Genomic DNA, 18,292 nt, shown 5'->3' on the forward strand with positions numbered 1-18,292 from the left:
ACCCTATATCCAACATCCATTCTGTACACCAGGGCTAGATTAATCTTCCTTAAATATACATTTGGAGTATTGATTCTGCTACTTCCTCACTGGGTACAACTGGCAAGTATCTTCCCCTCAGTAGCCCTCAGTTTCTTTGCTTATAAAAACGAAGGAATCGGACCGTAAGATGGTAAATATCTAGCACACCTACTGCCACCTCCCCATTCCAACATCCAGGACAGACGTTACTGATTATAGCCTTCTTTCTGGCTGAATTCAGATATGACCTCAAAATCTATTAGTTAATCAGTCTGGACACACAAGATATAACCTAGCTAACATCCTAGAAAGTATATTTACTAGTTTCTCCTCCATTGTAGAGATGGGAAGATTGAGGCCCAAAGAGGTGAGAGAGTCTGTATATTTCTTAAGGGCTCCATCTGCCCATCCCGTGTCCTAAGTGAGACGGGAGCAGGAGGGTGGGCCGAGTTGAGGCCCCACAGACTCCAGCTCTGCAGCTGAGCCGACCACCAAGCACCCCATCCCTCCCCAGTGGGCACAGCCGGCCCCTGATGCCTGCTTTTGCCCTGACAGGTACGGGAGGCAGATCTGAGCGACCAGTATGAGGCAGCCTGCGAGTCGGCCTGCAGTGAAGCAGAGTCGACCGCGGCGGAGGCTCTAGACTTGCCGCTGCCCAGCTACTTCCGCTCCCGCAGCCACAGCTACCTGCGCGCCATCCAGGCGGGCTGCTCGCAGGAGGAGGACAGTGTTTCCCTGCAGTCCCTTTCCCCCCCTCCCAGCACCGGCAGCCTCAGCAATAGTCGCACGCTTCCGAGTGAGTACCGAGATGGGGGACCCCTGGGACCGTTCCTGGTGGACCGGAGGTGGGGAGGAATCCATGGTTGGTGAGCCAGGATTGGAGGGGTGGCTAGCAAAAGCAGGAGGCCTTGGGGCTGAACTTCCCATCAACTGGTGAACTGGAGCTCAAATGGCAGCAGTGGGGGGTGGGGGGCTGTCACAGAGGCAGATGTCAACACTGGGGATGGGGTGAGGGGGTCGTGAGGGCTGGAGCTTATGAGATACTTGGTTGCCCCTGACTCTCTAGACCCTGGCTCTTACTGAAGCCCTACTTACCTGTTTGGATTAGTTCAGGTAGGCAAACCTGTGGGGAGGGTGGGCCCCTGCAGGGAAGAGGATGGGATCTGCATTGAGCCTTCTCAAAGGGGTGGGTTTGCAGGATTTCTCTCATATTCACAGTCAGGGACAACCTGTCCTTTCTGATACTTGTTCTAAGTTCTCTGACAATAACCCAGGCACGATCAGAGAAAAAGGGGACCCTGTGTCCCAGAGCAAGCCATGACCATCAAGACCCAGGAAGATCATAGCACAATTTCTGGCTTAGTAGAGAGAACTTTGATCTCACTCTGACTAGAGAGTTTTCCTCCCTGAGCCTCAGTTTCCCCATGTATAAATTGAGGCATAAGCCAGACCCCAGAGAGCTCTCAGGGGAGATGAACTAAGGCTGTGCCTGGAGAGGTTTAGGCGGGCCCTTGCACATGGTAGGAGCTGACAAGTGTAGCTGTTCTTACTGGTTCTCAGACTTGACTCTGAGCCTCCTGACAATCAAAGGCATTGAGGTTGGATTATTGTAGGAAAACCACATGTTTCAAGCGCTCAGTTGGTGTTTGATATAAATAAATGAGCCTGAATCTTATGGATATTCTATACACAAGAAACCAGCTTATTGACTGAAAACTGCAAAGGCAGGGGGCAGAGCAAGAAACCACTTTGTTTCACTATTGCCTTTCAAATCGTGGCTGATACCTGGGCAGATCCCCGAGCTTTTCCAGGCATTTTTAGACCCTAAGGAACAGTCTCATTTTCAGGTATTGAGGGTCTGGTCTCATTTCAAAACATCAGTCTCATCTACTTCAGACCTCATGCACCTGCAGCTAGGGCCTGACTGGGCTCAGAAGCCCACAGTGGGGAGCTGGGCATGGTGGTGAGTGTCTTCTCTGTTCCTTGTTCATCAGTGGCCATTTCTGGTTCCTCCAGGGGGAGGGGAAGGTCGCTAGTGCAGATGTTGTCTGGCATCAGGAGTATCTGTGTGACAGATGCCACCTGCTAGCTCTTTCTCTTAGGTGGTGCTTTCAGAGTTTCTCCTATCTTGCAGGGCCCTTGTGGTGTCTTCTTTCCCAGCATGGGCAATCCCCCTCCAGGCCACTGCTGCTTATTCTGTCTCAGCTTCTCCAACCAGTGGTTGCCCTCCTCCGCACTCAGCCTCTTTTTGCCAGGGGACCTGGCCCTGCCAGGCAGGCATCTTGGGCAGACTCCTCTGATGACAACTCCAGCCCTACTGTCTCCCTCAGCTCCCGCTTTACCCATGTGAAAATGAGGCCTGTGCCTTGCAGAACTCTGAAAGTATAGGCTGGTCTGCTACAGCCTTCCTTCTAGACCTGCTGTCACAGCTAAGCCTGCCAGCCTCTCCACATTAGAAGTCTCCAAAGCAGGTGTCGGGGTCCAGTTTCTTTGGCCTCCAAATCCAGGGTATCCCTGCCAGGCTCTCCCAGGCACTCTGTTACAGTCTTATAAGAGTCTCAGGTAAAGGATCAGATTCCCCACATCATCAGGCCCAAGGAAAGTTCTCTAAGCAGGAGGTGGGCCTGGGGAATCAGATAGCACATCAACAATTTTCTTCAAATAAACCTTCACTCACCAATCTCCCCCGACCCCAATCACTCGTGAATGGACTGAAGATGGGTGATGGGCTACATGTCCCAGAACTGTCTGGGTCCCTGTATTGGTCAACTATTGCTACAATAGTGCTGCAAAGCAAACAACTACAAAATCAGTGTAATACAACAAGTAACATTTATTTCTTGCTCCCAAGTTTGTCAGCTGGAATGGCTCTCCTCCACATGTTTCTCACCCTCCTCCTGGGACCAAAGTGTCCTCCTGGGAGCAGTGGCTTTAGCAGGGCGTGTTCTCATGTTGATGGCAGAAGCACAGAGAGCAAGCCTAACTACACGGGCACATTTCAAGGTCCCTGCTTGCATAATATCTGCTAAAATCCTATTAGTTAGAGGAAGTCACAGCTCAAAAACAAGGGATGGAGAACTATCCTCCCACCGTGTGGACAGAGGAAGGGGTGAAGAATCAGGGTCAGTAATTCAATTTACTGTGGTCCACTTTCTTGGCCACACTTATTCGTGTCCCTCTCACAGAAAATACCCTTATCCCAAAGATCCTGAAAAGACTCATCCAATCATAACATCAGGATCTCATGGTACACCTGAAACTAATATAATATTGTAAATCAACTCTCCTTGAGTAATAAATAAATACATAAATACATGCATACATACATACATACATTTTTTAAAAAGGAAAAAACATCTCATGATCTGTGTCAGATATGGATGTTGCTCCTCTCGATCAAGCAACCTAAAATCTAAAATTAAAAAAAAAAAAGATATCTACCTCCCACCTCCCAATCCCCCCACACACACACCCAGCATACCTTGGTAAAATAGGGACAGGATGACTGCAGTCCACACTCCTGTTCAGAAAGAGGGAGAAGGGGTTCAGAGACTTACTGATCCATGGCCATTCTGAAGTCCTTCTGGGCAGATGTTGGGCAAATACTCTGGGAAAGGGAATGTCTCTTGACTAGGCCCAAGCTCTATGCTCTGGGGTTGATTCCCTAAGCCATGGTTTTCCGTAGCTCTTGGCTCTGCTCTCTGAAAGCCCTTTCTTTTCCATTAGCCTTGCTGGCATTGTCTAAAGAAAGCATTGGAGAATAGGCCTTTGGGCAGCCAAAGAGCCTTCTTTGTCTGCTTCCTGCCTGAAGAAAGTTAGGGACCCAGTTGTCTTTTTACATCTTGAGCGGTCTCGTCCCTTGAGCCTAAGCTGATCATAGTTTTGGCCACACACCTCCCTCAAACACTTTATGGGTTTTCTATGTATTTGATTCCACTTAACCCCATGTACCAAAAAGCACACCCACAATTATTTTTGAGTCATGTCAGTCTCTCTCAACTCAATTATGATGACTTTGGGTGCATCAGGCTTCTGTGGGGCCATGCTCTTAAGCTTTCTAGAAGCTCTTTTGAGCAGCTGAGAGCATCTACTGAATGGTACCTTATTATTTTAGAGTATTAATAAAAGATGTCATAACCACATCTTCGATTTGATCTGACCCACATGCTGTATCTTAAGGCCATGACCTTGGTCTGATCTTTGTCCCCAGGCTGTATATTAATTTGAAACTGATTTACTGGCTGGAGAAGCTGGAGTTGACTGATCTCTTGTCCAACTCAGCGAGTTCTGGGCTCTCTGTATTCCCTCTAAACACTCCCTGTGACACTCCCTATTTCTTTTATGAATTCCTCTTTCTTCTAAGTCCTTATCAAATTCAGCCCAAAGGAGCCAGCTCTTGCTTTCAACATTTTACCTGGAAACTCTCTTGCCCAAATCCATCGGTTCTCTTCAAGTTACTGTAGATTGACAGTTTTACCAAGCATTTTGCCTCTGCAGAGTATGGGTAACCTTTTTTCAAGCCTCCTCTAACAGTTTGCTCACTGCTCACCACTTGGTCCCAGAGCCGATGCTACATATTTTTGTTTTTGTTGCTTATACACCCCACTCTTGGTACCAATTTCTGTATCTATCAACTATTATCGCAATAATGCCGTGTAACAAACAAGCACATCTAATGTCAGAGGCACACAGTAATGAGCATTTGTTCTCATTCATGAGTTTTTTGGTTGGCTGGTTCTGCTCTGCATGTCCTATATTCTCCTCCTGGAACCAAAGCGCACTCCTGGAATCAGTGCCCTAGCCAAGGCATGTACTTCTCATGGTGGTGGCAGAAGTATAAGAGGGCAAATCCCACGGTACAAGCTCATTTCAAGTCTCTGTGTCACACCTGTGAACATCTGGTTGGTCAAAGCAAGTCACATGAGCCCAAAGCCAAGGTCCAGGGAAATACACTCAACCTTTTGTGGGAGAAACTGCAGTTACATTGCAAAGGGCATGAACACAGGGAAGGGTTGAGAATTGAGGCCAAAAATTCAATCACGGCCCCTTCAGCACATCCTGTATGAATAATCCAGCATTTCTGGCTTTAAATGTAGGGATGTGGGGCTCCAATTATTCTCAGTTTGGGAGCTTAAGCCCAAACCAGGATACTCAAGAAAGTACTGGTAGCAACATCTGACACCTACCCAGACATGTGTGCACATATATACCTACTTATGGACATATATAAGGTTCTGTACCCTTAGACCTCTTTCTCTGAAAACATATAAAAACACATGCACACTGATATTCTCACATGCACAAACATACACCTAATCTCTACATACAGTTGCACATGCTCTCACATATGTGTGTGTCTCCTTCAAGGCTCATGCCACCTCCACACCTGTGAGGAAATCATGCCCCTAACAGATTGGAGCCACCAGAACAATCCCCCCTACCCCGTGTTTCCCCACTCAGCCCTGCCTCCAGGTCTCCATAGTGACTACTACGTACATGCTCCTCTCTCCTCCAACCCCTGATCCTCTCAAGCTCAGCAAGTAAACTCACCTGCCTTGCAGGGAAAACCAAAGCCACCAGATTTTTCAGACCTGTGCCCAGAGCTGCAGTTGGTCCCTACAGTACCTTAGTGCTGGGTTAGGAAAGACACTTAACTGTCATCTATTATCATGATGCACAATTTTTATTAGAATAATGTCCTTTACTGCCATCTGCCACAGATGTGTCATAATAAATATACAATTCGATTATGTCTGTGTTGTGAACAGCACCCCCCTTATACGTGGCACCCTTCATCAGTGTAAAGCTTGCACCACCATCCATGGCATTCCGGCCCGTAACCACCTCCCTCCTCACAGACACACCCCACCACCCACAGGTACACCCTCCCTCAGACACTGTCTCCCTGCAGGGGTCACCCTTGCTCAGAAGGCTGCCCCCTGTCCTCAGCATATGTCTCCAGGAAGTGAGCAGTCCGGGGCCTGTCCCCCACCTAGGGCTGTTCTGAGCCCCCAGTCGCTGAGGGGCATGAAAGCTCTTTGTCACCCTCACATGGGCACATATGCTCTCAGGCCATATGCCAGCAGGTGGGTGGATGTGAAGGCCACTTACTGAGATGGTGAGAGCCTGGGAGGGGCGGGCCCCTCCGGAGTGGCCCTGGGCAGGGCATGGAGCTTGCCCACCCCCCAACCCGCTTGCTGGGGGCTGACCAGCTTCCCAGCTGTCAGCACCCCCTCTGTCCCTCCCCTTCTCTGACCCAGATTCCACATTCCAGAAATAGCTCTGGCAGGTGACTGGCAGGCAGGGTCGGCCCCAGCCAGGATGGTGGGGGAAACAGAAGCTTCACTACATACACATGCCCCTCCCCAGCCAAAGGACCTACCTGGGAGGGCCCACGGGGGTGCCATTACCCCCTCAGTCTGCCCCATCCTGCCTCCTCTCTCTCCACTTCTGAGAAAGAAAAGAAAGAACAGAGAACGCGCTCCGTCCCACTCCTCCCTTCGCTGACGCTGCCCATCCCCCATTAGCGCTCATTCTCCTCTTCTCCCTCCCTTCCTCCATCCTTTTCTTCCAGCTTCCCCTCCCCTCCATCATCTTAACCTTCTGTCTGCCTGTCTCCCTCAGCCCTGTTTCTCCCCCCCAGCCTCTCTCCCTTTCTTTCTTCTAAATTTCTGGCCCTTCTCCCTCCCCAGCCTCCTTTCTGTGTCTCTCCCACTCCCTCTGAATCACAAGGGAGACTGTGACAACACCTAGGAGCGGTGGCTGCTGGGTGGTACCTGCCACCTACCCCTGCCCCGCACCAACTGCATTCCCCGCAGCTGCACATGAGTACACGTGTATACACGCGCACATGTGCACACACCTGGAGGCACTCTCTGGCAGCGCTTGGGATAGGTTTCTGGACTGGGAAACACACTTGCTCCTTGCTCAGGGGCCCTGAGTTCTAGTTTCAGCTGTGCTGTGTCACTCTGGGTGGGTCCTGACCCCTCCCTGTGCCTCAATTTCTCCATCTATGTTGTGAGGCTTGGGTTTGGGGACCCCCAAACACCTCCTATCTGAGTCACAGAATGCTCTGTCCTCCCTTCTTTGTCCCCTCTCCCCTCCCCCAGAACTCTCCCAGTTTCTTCTCTGATTTACTCTCTCCTCCATAGACACAGGAAGGGAGGCTGACAAAATTCCAGTAAGCAGCCAAACTTCCAGGCAGCCTTGTCTCCCAAGCCCTTTCCCAGGCCTAACCCTCCACAATCTCCGGTTATTACACTACAGGCTCCTATCAGGCTGGACACTCCAATCCCCAGAATATCAGGGCTGAGAGGAACCTGAAAGACCATCATGACCAGAGATGCAAATAGACTTCAACTCACATGTCATCTCTGATCCCTGGAGCTCGGGACTGAGATTGGGTTAAGCAGAGAGATGTGTCACCATCGATCAGTGATGGCTACTTTGTCCAGAATGTTGCACTTATCTGACGTTCCTTATTTAGCCCAGTTAACCCCCCCCCCCCCCCACACACACACATACATGTTTACAGATACTTTACAAAGAAACTGTAGCCTAGAGGAGGTGAGTGTCAAGTCAGGGTCACCCAGTTAGAAGGTCAAGGAGCTGTTTCCCACCTCGGTCTGCCTGGCTTGAGTTCCCCATTATCGTGTGTTGGGGGGGCCATCCAAGGTCCTGGTAAAGAGATGCAGTGGGGTCACAGGAGTTTCAGGGAGAATTATCTGGCCACATGGGCAGGATGGATTGGAAGCTGTGCAGTGGTCCAGGCAAGGCACAGTGAGGCCTGGGCAGGGGCCATAGAGTCAGAGAGTAATGGGAGTGTCCAGGAGGCCTTCCTAGAGTGAGAATTCCCACCTCCTGAAATAGGCACCTCTCCCTAGAGGGCACTGGGCAGAAGGTGGCTTCCTCCCACAGCCCCACCCAGCCGTGGACCAGGAAGTTCCTGGTTAACTGGGTCACTCTCCTAAGTCCCATTTTTAGGCAGACCCACTGAGCCTTCTGGGGGAAATAGTGATTGGGCTTAAGAACTGGTGGGCAGGCTGGGAACCCCAGCTTTGAGATTCTTGAACAAGAATAATTCCTTACTCCCTCAGGGGTAGAGAGATCAGGCCAAAGGAGGAGAGACTAAGGTGCTTAAGTTGAACCTCAGAGGCCCTGAGGCCATAGTTAAGGGCAAGAGCTTTGCAGTGAGGCAGCCCTTTCATTGAATAGATGCTTACTGATAACCTCAATGGGCCAGGCTCTGCTCTAGGCACCAGGGATACATCAGTGAACAAAAGGGAAACCTCTGCCTTCATAGAGACTACATACTTTTTTTGGGGGGGCATATGGGGGGAGGCAGACAAAACAATAAGCATAAAAAACTCAAATAAGTATGTGGTTTACTGGCAAGTAGTGTAGGGCAAGGAGTACTGGGAGTGCCGGCAGCAGGAGGACGGGGCTATTGCAGCATAAACAGGGTACCAGGATAGAACTCACTGAGACAGATGTTTGAGCAAGCACTTGAAGGAAGTGAGGGCAGGAGTAGTGCTGGGGAGGTACTCCAGGCAGGGAGAAGAGTGGTACAAAGGCCCTGAGGCAGGAGGGTGCCTAGTGCATTGGAGGAGGAGCAGGGCTGGTGTGGTTGGGATGGAGCAAGACAGAGTCAGGCCTGTGCTTTGGGGCTTCCTGAATTTTCCTAAGTAATCAATCTAAAGATAAATACTAAGTGAATGGTATAGGTGTAGCATAGTGACTGTGAGACGGGCAAAGTAAGCTAATATTTTCGAAGTGCTTAGTACAGTGCCTGGCATCAAAAAAGGCTCAATAGCCCTCAGTTGCTTTTGTTACTATTACCTTTATGCAAGACAGTGGTATTGGAAAGACTGTATCATCTTCTTGAGTAAGATGCTTTTTAAGAAAAATTTATTTATATTTTTGGTTGCGCTGGGTCTTCGTTGCTGCGCGTGGTCTAGAGAAACTAGTTGTGGCGAGAGGGGGCTACTCTTCGTTGCGGTGTGCAGGCTTCTCATTGTGGCGGCTTCTCTTGCTGTGGAGCACAGGCTCTAGGAGCATGGGCTTCAGTAGATGTGGCATGCGGGCTCAGTAGTTGTTGCACATGGGCTTAGTTGCTCCGCAGCATGTGGGATCTTCCCCAACCAGGGATTGAACCAGCGTCACCCTGCATTGGCAGGCAGATCGTTAACCACTGCACCACCAGGGAAGTCCCTTGAGTAAGATTCTTTTCTCCACTTTACATTTGGAAAAGAGATGCACAGAGAAGGGAAGGGACTTGCCTAGGTCACCCAGCAAGGCAGGTGGGGGAGCAGAAGCTGGATCTGCAGGTAGGCGCAGATGAGGGATGAGACCCCAAGGACCAGGACTGTGAGTAAGGGGACTCGCAGGGGAGAAGTGGGGAACTGGGAAGGCCATGAGCCACGAAGGGAGTGATTTATGAATTCAGGCAGCTCCTACTGCACTTGGCTCTCCAAGGCATCCTGGATGTGATGGTTTTTACTATGGAGGAAATGAAGGCTTAGGAGGTTGAATGAGTATCTTGTCCAAGGTCACACAGCCCTCCGGAGTATGAGCAGGGATTCTAACCCAACCTGGAGGACCTCAGATGAGCACAGCAAAGTGAGGATGGAGTAGAGGGGACAACTAGAAACACTTAGGACGTACAGTCGATAGTACCTGGGGGGCTAATCTGACCACACAGAGATGAGAAGACCACCTCAGACTGCTTGCTCTGAGCCTCAGTTTCCCCTGGGAACAGCCAGGTGTCGCCACGGTAAACTCGTGCAGATTCTGCTGGCCGCTCTCGCGTCAGGGAGCATGCGTCTGGTTCCAGCTGGAACCGGTTTGGTGGGGGCGGCTAGAGGGGCGGAGTCCCCCGTGCTTAGGCATGCGCGTGCTGACGTGGGCGCGCGCTCCCTCTCGGGGTCGGGCGGCCTGGGCGTAGGCTGGACTGAGCGCCCCGCGCGCTTGCGCACACGCCCCTCCGCGCGCGCGCTACGGCCACGTGCCGAGAGGGTTGCGCGCGCCCCCGCCCATCCCGGGAGTCCCGAGCGACGCGCGCGCGCGTGACGCGGGGGGCGGGGCGGGGCGGGGCCGGCTTGGGGCTTTAACCCAGAGGCCCCGCCCCTCGGGCGTACAAAACCGGAGACTCGGGCCGGGCCGCGTGAGGGAGGAGGGTGAGTGCCCGCCACTGGCCGCAGCTGCCGCCAGCCCGTCGGTCACTTCGTCGGTCTGTCCGGTCCACGTCGTCGCCGCCGCCTCCTCAGCCCGGACGCCTGGGGCCCGCCCAGCGCCGCCCGGAGCAGCCGCGGCCCCGCGAGGAGACGGGCGCCGCCCCCGCCCGGCCCTGCCCTGCCCCCGCCCTCCTCCCCTTCTGTCCGTCCGTCCGTCCGTCCCCCCGCCCGCTCGCGCTTCCGTCCTTCTGTCCGGCCACCAGCCCTCGGGCCCGTAGCCCCGCTCCGCCCGCTTTGTCTCTCCCTGGCTCGCTGTCTCTTTGTCTCTGCCCTCGCGCTGCCTCCCAGCCCCTCCCTCGCTCCCCGATCTCGGGTCCCCCTCAAGGCGCTCGTCTCATCCCTCAGATCCTACCCCCTCTGAGCGCCCCTCATCTTTGGGGACCTTTTTTTTTCTGAACACCTTCCACACTCCCCCAAGGCTCTCCTCTGAGCTTCCCGCACATCCCTTGAGGGTCCTCCCTTCCATCTGTCCCCCCAAATCCTGGGGGTCTTGCCTCCTCTTAGCCCTCATTGCTTCAGGGTTTTCCCTCTTTTGGTGTCCCCTGTATACGCTGATACCTCCTAGATCCCTTGGGGTCTCTCCTTGGAACCCCCAAAGCTCCCCAGCTCCCAGACTTCAGCGCCCCTCCCTGCCTTCCCTTCGTTTGTCCCCTGTCGCTCTCTCCTTGTTCTCTCGGGCCTCCACGCTCCTCATTCCTCTGGGTCGGGGCCCCCTGCTTTGCTCTCCCTGCCTCTCTCTGCCCCCGCATCTGTCTTGCTGGTGTCGCCACTCGATGTCTCTTGCGCTGCAGACCTCCCTTTAAGGCTACTCCTTTGCCAGGGCTCTTGCCGCTCCCCCTTGCTTTCTCTGCCCCCGTCCCCTGTCTCCCCTTCTCTCTGCTCCTGTGTCTCTCCCTCTCCCCTTTTCTGTCTTTGCCGGTCTCTGGGTCTCTGACCCCCATCCGGCCCTCATGGCTTTGTGTCTGGAGCTCTTGAAGCAATGTGAGTGGTGGGGTGTCCGGGTCTGGCTGGAGTGCGCCCGCAGGCTGGCCGCGGCCGAGGCTCCATGGGGTTGGCGCTGGGGCGAGGGCTGGCGCTGGGGCAGGAGGCTCTGGGGCCTCCCCACAAAGGGGGCAAGGAGGGAGGGGCCAGGCTGTCTGGCAGAGGTGGGAGGGGGAGCCTTCCTGCTCTGAGGCTTCTGCTTTAGTTGCTTGTGTGTGTGGACGGTGCCACGGGCTGGGCATCCCTGCCCGCTTGGCCCTGCATGGCCTGGCATTTTGTGATTGCTTGTGGGCAGGCCTGGGCTATTTTGGAGCCAGCAGGATGTGATATCACTTGGGCGTTTATTTAGACCCGATTGGGGGTGGGGACTGCGTTCTTGCCAACTTGAGTAATCAAATTTTGCATGGGGGGTGCGGCCTCCTAGGCAGCTGGGCTGTGCGGTTTGTGGCCAGAACTTTGCCAGCCACCAGACTGGGCAGGTGAACCAGGGTCTGTGCTGCCTTGGTCTTGTGGAGACTGTCAATCAGGGTGAGGGGAGAGAGGGGTTGTTTTTAACCTGACCACCCTTGAGGATTGGGTTTGGTGGTCTAAGACCTCTGCGGCCAGCCTCAAGCTGTGTGACTTTGAATAAGACCTTCAACCTTTCCAAGTCTCAGTTTCTCCATCTGTAAAAAGGGAATAATTATGGCAGCCTCACAACGTTGTCGTGACAATCAAATGAAACATCTGTAAAGACACTTCGGGAGCTGTCAGCCTGTCTTTAAACTGAGCCCCACAAAGGGAAAGCAGCTTGCCCGGGGCACACAGGCTAGTTCATGGCAGAGTTGGGACAGGGATCCAGGCCTGGGACTCCCCAGCCCAGAGTTCTTTACCCTCCCCCCACTCCATTGCCACCTGGTTGTTCAGAAATGCACCTGCCCTTCCAATAGGGCAGGGGGCAGGCTGCCCCTTTTTATGCCCCCATTCCTGGTTGCTCTTTGCCAGTTTGTAAAGATAGGTGGGTGTGCCCAGCTGGATGTCTGTGCTGGAGACAGTTGGATTTTCCATGTTCCATCCTGTTGTTGTTTAAGGGTGGGCCCTGCTTGGCCAGTGGCACTTGGGAATAAAGTCTGTCAGTTTGTGGCTGTGAGCCCCACCTGCTTTTCCAGCTTCCCATAGAGTGGGGGAACAAAGGCTTCAGCTGAGAGATGCTCCACAGACAGCTGGGGTCTGCTTTCAAGGAGCCTCAGATGTCCCAGAAGTTTGGAGCAGGAGATAAGATCAGCTATTGTAGCCCCCTCGTCTCACGAGAGACCAGGGACCCACAGAGGATTTCAGCCAGGACTCCTGTGTCCTCTGCCGTAGCACTGCCTCTGAGGAGGTCGCTGTCTGGCTGGTGTCACCTGCGCACTGGTGTATAATGACAGTTTCCAGCATCCGTTGACCTTTTACTGTGGGCCCTGAGCTTGACGCGCTACACAGACTACTTGCAGCAGGGAGGAGAAAGGGCTTGGTCTCTGGCCTGAAAGTGGAGGGAATCAGGGTTGTGGTCCCCACATCTCACCTGTCAGGGAGGCTGCTTTCGCCTGGGCTTCAGCTTCCTTATCTGTAAAGTGAGAATGATAATCCTTGTCCTGAGGCTGATTCTGAAATCATGGAATCCCTAGAGAAATTGTGTGAGGCAGAATGCCAGGGTTCTATTCTCGGCTCTGATGCTAAGATGCTGTATGACTTCAGACAAGTGTCTTCCTCTGTCTGTATTTTTCCTTCGAAAAAATGAGGAAGCTGGTTGTTGTGCTCTCTTAGGTGCTTCCAGCCCTGACATTTGAGGATTTTAAGGTAACTGAAATACCACCTATTTGCACCTACATCTTATCTTACCTGTTAAAAGTGTGCTTGATCACAAAATAAGAGGCAGAATGTGTTGAGTGCTGCCAGATGTGTGCTGATAATGTGCTGTGGCGTTTCATCGGAGAGAGATCTTGTCCGGGCAAAGGGATCAAAACGGCTTCCAGAAGGAGGCAGTGCTTGAGCTGGACCCCTATGCCAGACATGTTCTGCCTCTTATACAAACTGTTCCAGAGAAAGAGTGCGGGTTTTCGGGCCGCAGACACCTGGTCTTGGTTGGTCTGCATCACTCGCTGCCTGTGTAATCTTGGGCTAGTTACTTTCTTTGAGCTTCAGTTTCCTCATCTGGACGCAAGATAATCATAATTACACTGCAGGGTTGTGGTGAGGATTAAGTGAGATTCTACATTAAAAAATAGTACACAGTAGGCGTTTAATAAATGTGAACTTTCACCTCGAGATAATATCTGGATCCCTTTTTGCTTTGTGGGAACAAGGCAGAGGCCCAGCCTCTCCCTCTACCCGCTGTGGCTGGGGTTCAGGTAGCAAGGAAAGCACCTCCTGGCTGTTCTAATATGTTAACAGCAGTGATCCTCTAACCTCTTGCTATGTGGGACATTGTGTAATCTGCCAGGCTCTTTCCTTTCCATTGTTCCTCACAACAGCCCTGGGAGGAAGTCAGAAGCCAGTGGAGTTCTCCCTGTTTCATGGGTGAATGAAGAATGGGGGCCCAGGGAGGGCTTGCGCCCAGGCCTCTTGACTTGGCTCCCCCTGCAACCCACAGCGTTGCTCCACATTTATTGCTGCTGCCCGGTAGCCTACGGCTCGGGCTGCCTTCTCTGGATCTGGCGTCTGTTCTGCAAGGAGGGTTTGTTTGGCATTTCCCCAACCTCTGAGCTCATCTCAAATTTAAATGGGACTAGCTTGAGGTTGGGTGGGGACTGAGTCACCACCTTCCCCGGCTTTCTCGTCCTGAGCAGCAGCCAGACACACCCAGAGGGCCACTGCCGTAGACCTGCTGGTTGTAGACCCTGCACACAACAGGCTTTCCTCCCAGAAGCTCGGATGGCTCAGGAATGTCTCCCTCTGGGCTCTCAGGGGAAGGCGGCAGTGGTGGCTCCATATGTATTTCTTCACCTCAGGGCTCTGGAAGCACAAGCCACACTGAGCTGTTGTTGCCTGGCCTCTCCTGCTCCAAGCCTTTATTTGTGCTGTACCCTCCCCCGTGGTGCCGTCTCTTCCCTTTGAGGCCCACATGGTCAAATGCCACCTCTTCCAGGAAGTCTCTGATTGGCGCCTCTGGAGTCAGACTGTGAATTCGGTCCCAGGTCCATACTTGCTGAAAGTGTGACCTTGGAGATCACTTTACCTCTCTGTGCCTCAGTTTCCTCATATAAAAATTAGGCTCCTCATCTTTACAAAGTTCAGGTTCCTGAGCTCTATCCCCAAAGATTCTCATTTGGCAGGTCTGGGGGCAGGAATCAGCTTTTTAAACCAGCCCTCTGGAGGAGTCTGATGCTGAAACCTGTGGGCCACACTCTGGGTAAAGCTGAACTGAGAGTTTCTCGGGTTGGTGTCACAGTTTGGCTTGTCCCTGCTGTGTGACCTTGGATTGGTCGACTTTCTGCGCCTCAGTTTTCTTCCCTGTCAGACTGGGATGGAAATGCCTTCCTCACAGGTTGCTCTGAGGATGCAAACTCGTGTTGTAAAGGCCCTTCAAGAAATGGGAACCTGTCTGCTACACTGCCATTCACTGGGTGTCGGGGACTGTGCTAAGCACTTTCTGGCATTATCCCACTGCATTATTGCAACAATCCTATGATACAGGTCCCAATATTATCCCCATTTTACAGGTGAGGAGACTGGCCCCTCATCATGGTCTTTGTTTCAGGCAGAATTGGTTGTTTCCAGAAGCAGATTACCCTTCCCCTGCTCAGTCCCAGCAGCAGACACTGTCAGACCTGGCCAGGGTGAGGGCTGTAGAATTGAACATCTGGGCAGGAATGCAATCCACTCGTCAACAGGAACTTAATGAGGCTATCGAGGTGTGAGGTGTGAGTGCCTCTCAGGTTCCCAGGTTTCCCCGTCCTGGCTGTGGCTGCCTCGCCTCCCTCAGCCTATGTTGGAATCAGCTGGTTCCTCACCCACCCACTCCTGGGAACCAGGGCTACCTTAAAGACAAATAAAATCCATATTCTAGAGCTAAAAGGTTATTGTTTCTTGTCTCAGTATAAGAAGCATGCTAAGGGAGGAAAAGGGACAGGGATGTGCCTCGGATCCCAGAAGAAGACCATGTCAGGGCCAGGTGAGAGCCGTAGTGCTGTCTCCCCACCCAGGTCTCCCTCATTTCTCTGTCCCTGGCCTGGGTCACCCTGGGGAGAGCTGGTGCATGGAGGTCTGGTTTGGCCAGTGAATAGGACAAAAGCAAGAAAAGTGGTCCCAAGTGGTTGGAGCTGGACTTGGCTCAGCCTGGAGCTGAGCTGGGCTTGGAAAACACTTTCTGTCCAGGAACCTGCCCTCCCAGCCCTGGGCCAGGCTCTGAGAGGATGGGAGAGACCAGACAGACAGGGCCTCTGCCCCTGGGAACTTAGGATCTGACAAGGGAGACAAGGCCTACAATTATGAGAGACTGTGTGACAGTCTGTAATTAAGCATCTGCTGAAGGAAAGCATTGTCTGAGAAGGAAGAAGTGAGCGTGACCCAGAGGAAACAAGAGCCCTCGTGAGGGGGGCTGGATTCGCAGAGGCCGACATTGGGGCTGACGTTCCTGGGAATGGTTTCTGCAGAGGCACAGGTGTGGGGGCTAGACAGGGTAAGTGCATATTATGGAAACAGTAGACTAGTTTTGCTGATGCATCAGGGCTCAGGGAGGAGCCAGGAGATTGTAGGCAGCATAGAACGCGAGCTGAAGAGCAGAGGCTTTGGAGAGCCATGGCAGATTTTAGAGCCGGGATGGCACAGCTGGAGGATTTTTTCAAGATGAGTCAGGCTGGGTGAATTGGAATGAATGAAAGTGACAACAGGGAGGAGCTTTGTAGGCAACCTGGAGAAGGGAGAGGGCAGGGTTCCGGTGGAGCCCGTGCGAGAGGGAAGGGCCAGTTGGGGGAGCGGAGGATGTTGTGTTCTCTGAGGAGAGCCTGACCAGGGGGCCTGATGGGCCAGCGGGAAAGATGTTGGGTGTCGCTACTTGGAGCAGGAAATAATAGTCTGAGCACATTGCTCTCACACCTGCTCTGTGCCAGGACCCTCATGGATGCTCTCATGAAATCCTTACAGCAAGCCCGAGGCAGGTGGACTTACCGTCCCCATTTTACAAATAAGGAACATGTGGCTCAGACCCAAAGGTGACTGTCTGCAAATGCTGGCTCTTCCCACAGTTCAGCTCTGCTTCTTGGAAAGGAACCTCCTACTGTTAGGATCCCAGGAATCTGAGCCTTCTTGCCCCTTGAATTGGGGGCACCTAATACATCCCCTAAAGGACAGAACCCCCTACTTTCTAAAGACCTGGGAGATTGGGGCTGGGTAGCAGCTCAGAATTGCTTCAAGGTGGGAGAGTCAGGGAATTGAGGGGCCTTCACATCAGCAGTTTTACTCGCCAGGCTGTGAGCATCCTCCAGAGCTGGCTCTCGTGTGTGTCTAGTGCAACAGTGGGCATGTCCATGACTGGGCCCACTGGGATTCGCAGCCAGCCCCCACCGGAGAGGGTGGGCCCTGGCCCAGCCACAGAGGCAGGGAGGGACTTGACCGAGGTGCTCGCGACACAGGAGAGCCAGGTGATGAAGGTGATGAAGGCTATTTCCCAGGCTGCAGCCAGGGATAGCCACTGGGCAGAGGGAAGGGGAAGGGGACTGGTGCTGAAGAGCGGCTAGCAGGGGAGGCAGCAATGGTTGGCGGCAGTGTGCAACTAGGAAACTGGTGGCCAGTCATTCTCGATGTGCCGCCCTGAGCAGGGCCTTGTCCTGGGGTCATGAGGCCACATGGCAGGCACAGCCTCTGTGTTCCGCTCACCCCACTCCTCCCTTGTCTCCAATAAACACCCCCAGGATCCTTCTGCCAGTCTACTTTGGCAAATTCATACCAAAATCAGGACAAAGGTTTTGATGAGGGATTTTTGTGCTCCTTTGGAACAGACACAGCCTGAGAAATGTTCGGATATTGGAACAGTGAACTAGACTGACCTGTGCTGTCCCTTTCAATTGTAGTTATTCACTTGATTAATGCTTTACCATTTGCCAGGTGCTTTCTTGTAAATGTGATCATTCTCATATGTATTCATTCTTTTCGTTTATAGCACATTGTTTCTGGATCATTAATATTTGTGTAGCCTGTTTTTTAATTTCAAAGCACTTACATCTACTTTATCTCATTAGGTTCTTATACAGCCCTAAGAGGATTGCTATTCTTGTCATCGTCATTTTCCAGAAAGTGACTTGCCCAAGGTCACTCTGGGATTCACTGGCTGAGCTGTTGTTCACTTATTCAACAAATATTTATTAAGTGCCTGCTGTGTGCCAGGCGACGAGCTGGCCCTGGGGATACAGTGGCAAGCAGAGCCGTCTTAGAGACTTAGCTTCTGACCTCCCAGAGTCCACAGAATCATCTAGGTGTAGCCAGGATTCACCCTAGCGCTCCTGACCCCCACCTTGGGCTCTTTCCACTGCAGACCCCTGGAGTTTGGGCCTGAGGCTTAGATCTAGACTGTTGTAGCCTGTGAGCCTTCAGCCTGGAGCATCATGGTAAAGCAAGCCAAGGCAGCAAGTCTCTGCAAACTGAACTTCAAAAGTGACAGAAGAGGTCTTTGGTAATGACTTAATTATTAACGAGAAGGTGAAGAAGGGCATCTCTACAGAAGGCCATCTGCTCCTCCCGAGGGGGAGGAAGTCGCTCAAGGGCTGCTGTACCTAAGATCCGGGCCTGAATTTTCTGCAGCCTCCAAATATTTGATTACAGTCTGCACAGGTGTGGAGCCCTGTGGCCATGTGCTAAGCTGGGGACCCTCCTTGCTTCCTTTAATATTAAATGAGATGAAATAAAGGCATATCTTAGGATATCAGTCTGGAAAGGACTCTCCCAGCCCCCTCATTTCCCATGAGTGGGAACCAAGTATTGGAGGGGACAGGATCCCATATTGAGAGAGACATTATTCTTCCCCTTCCCCTGTCTTACCAGCCTGACTTAATTTCCCCAGTCCTTCCTGTAGGAACCCTCCCCTCTCAGCTGTACCTACTGAG

At 52.6% G+C, this 18,292-nt stretch overlaps 1 protein-coding gene across 11 annotated transcripts in view; it reads left to right on the forward strand.

Annotated features, from left to right (window-relative positions):
* DLGAP4 (DLG associated protein 4) overlaps positions 1-18,292 on the forward strand; it is a 202,486-nt gene that overhangs the window by 122,763 nt on the left and 61,431 nt on the right. For 10 of the 11 annotated variants that reach the window (XR_010935248.1, XR_010935249.1, XM_067708038.1 and 7 more), the window contains one exon: positions 577-817. Coding sequence is in view for 9 of the 11 variants with exons in the window: in XM_067708038.1 (XP_067564139.1) it covers positions 577-817 (241 nt within the window). In the remaining 2 variants the exon portion in view is untranslated. Of the gene's footprint in view, positions 1-576; positions 818-10,211; positions 11,235-18,292 lie in introns of those variants that run through there. The other variant, XM_067708040.1, reaches the window with a different exon arrangement.

Source organism: Pseudorca crassidens, chromosome 15 (genome assembly GCF_039906515.1).
Source record: "Pseudorca crassidens isolate mPseCra1 chromosome 15, mPseCra1.hap1, whole genome shotgun sequence".
Taxonomy (NCBI): Eukaryota; Metazoa; Chordata; class Mammalia; order Artiodactyla; family Delphinidae; genus Pseudorca; species Pseudorca crassidens.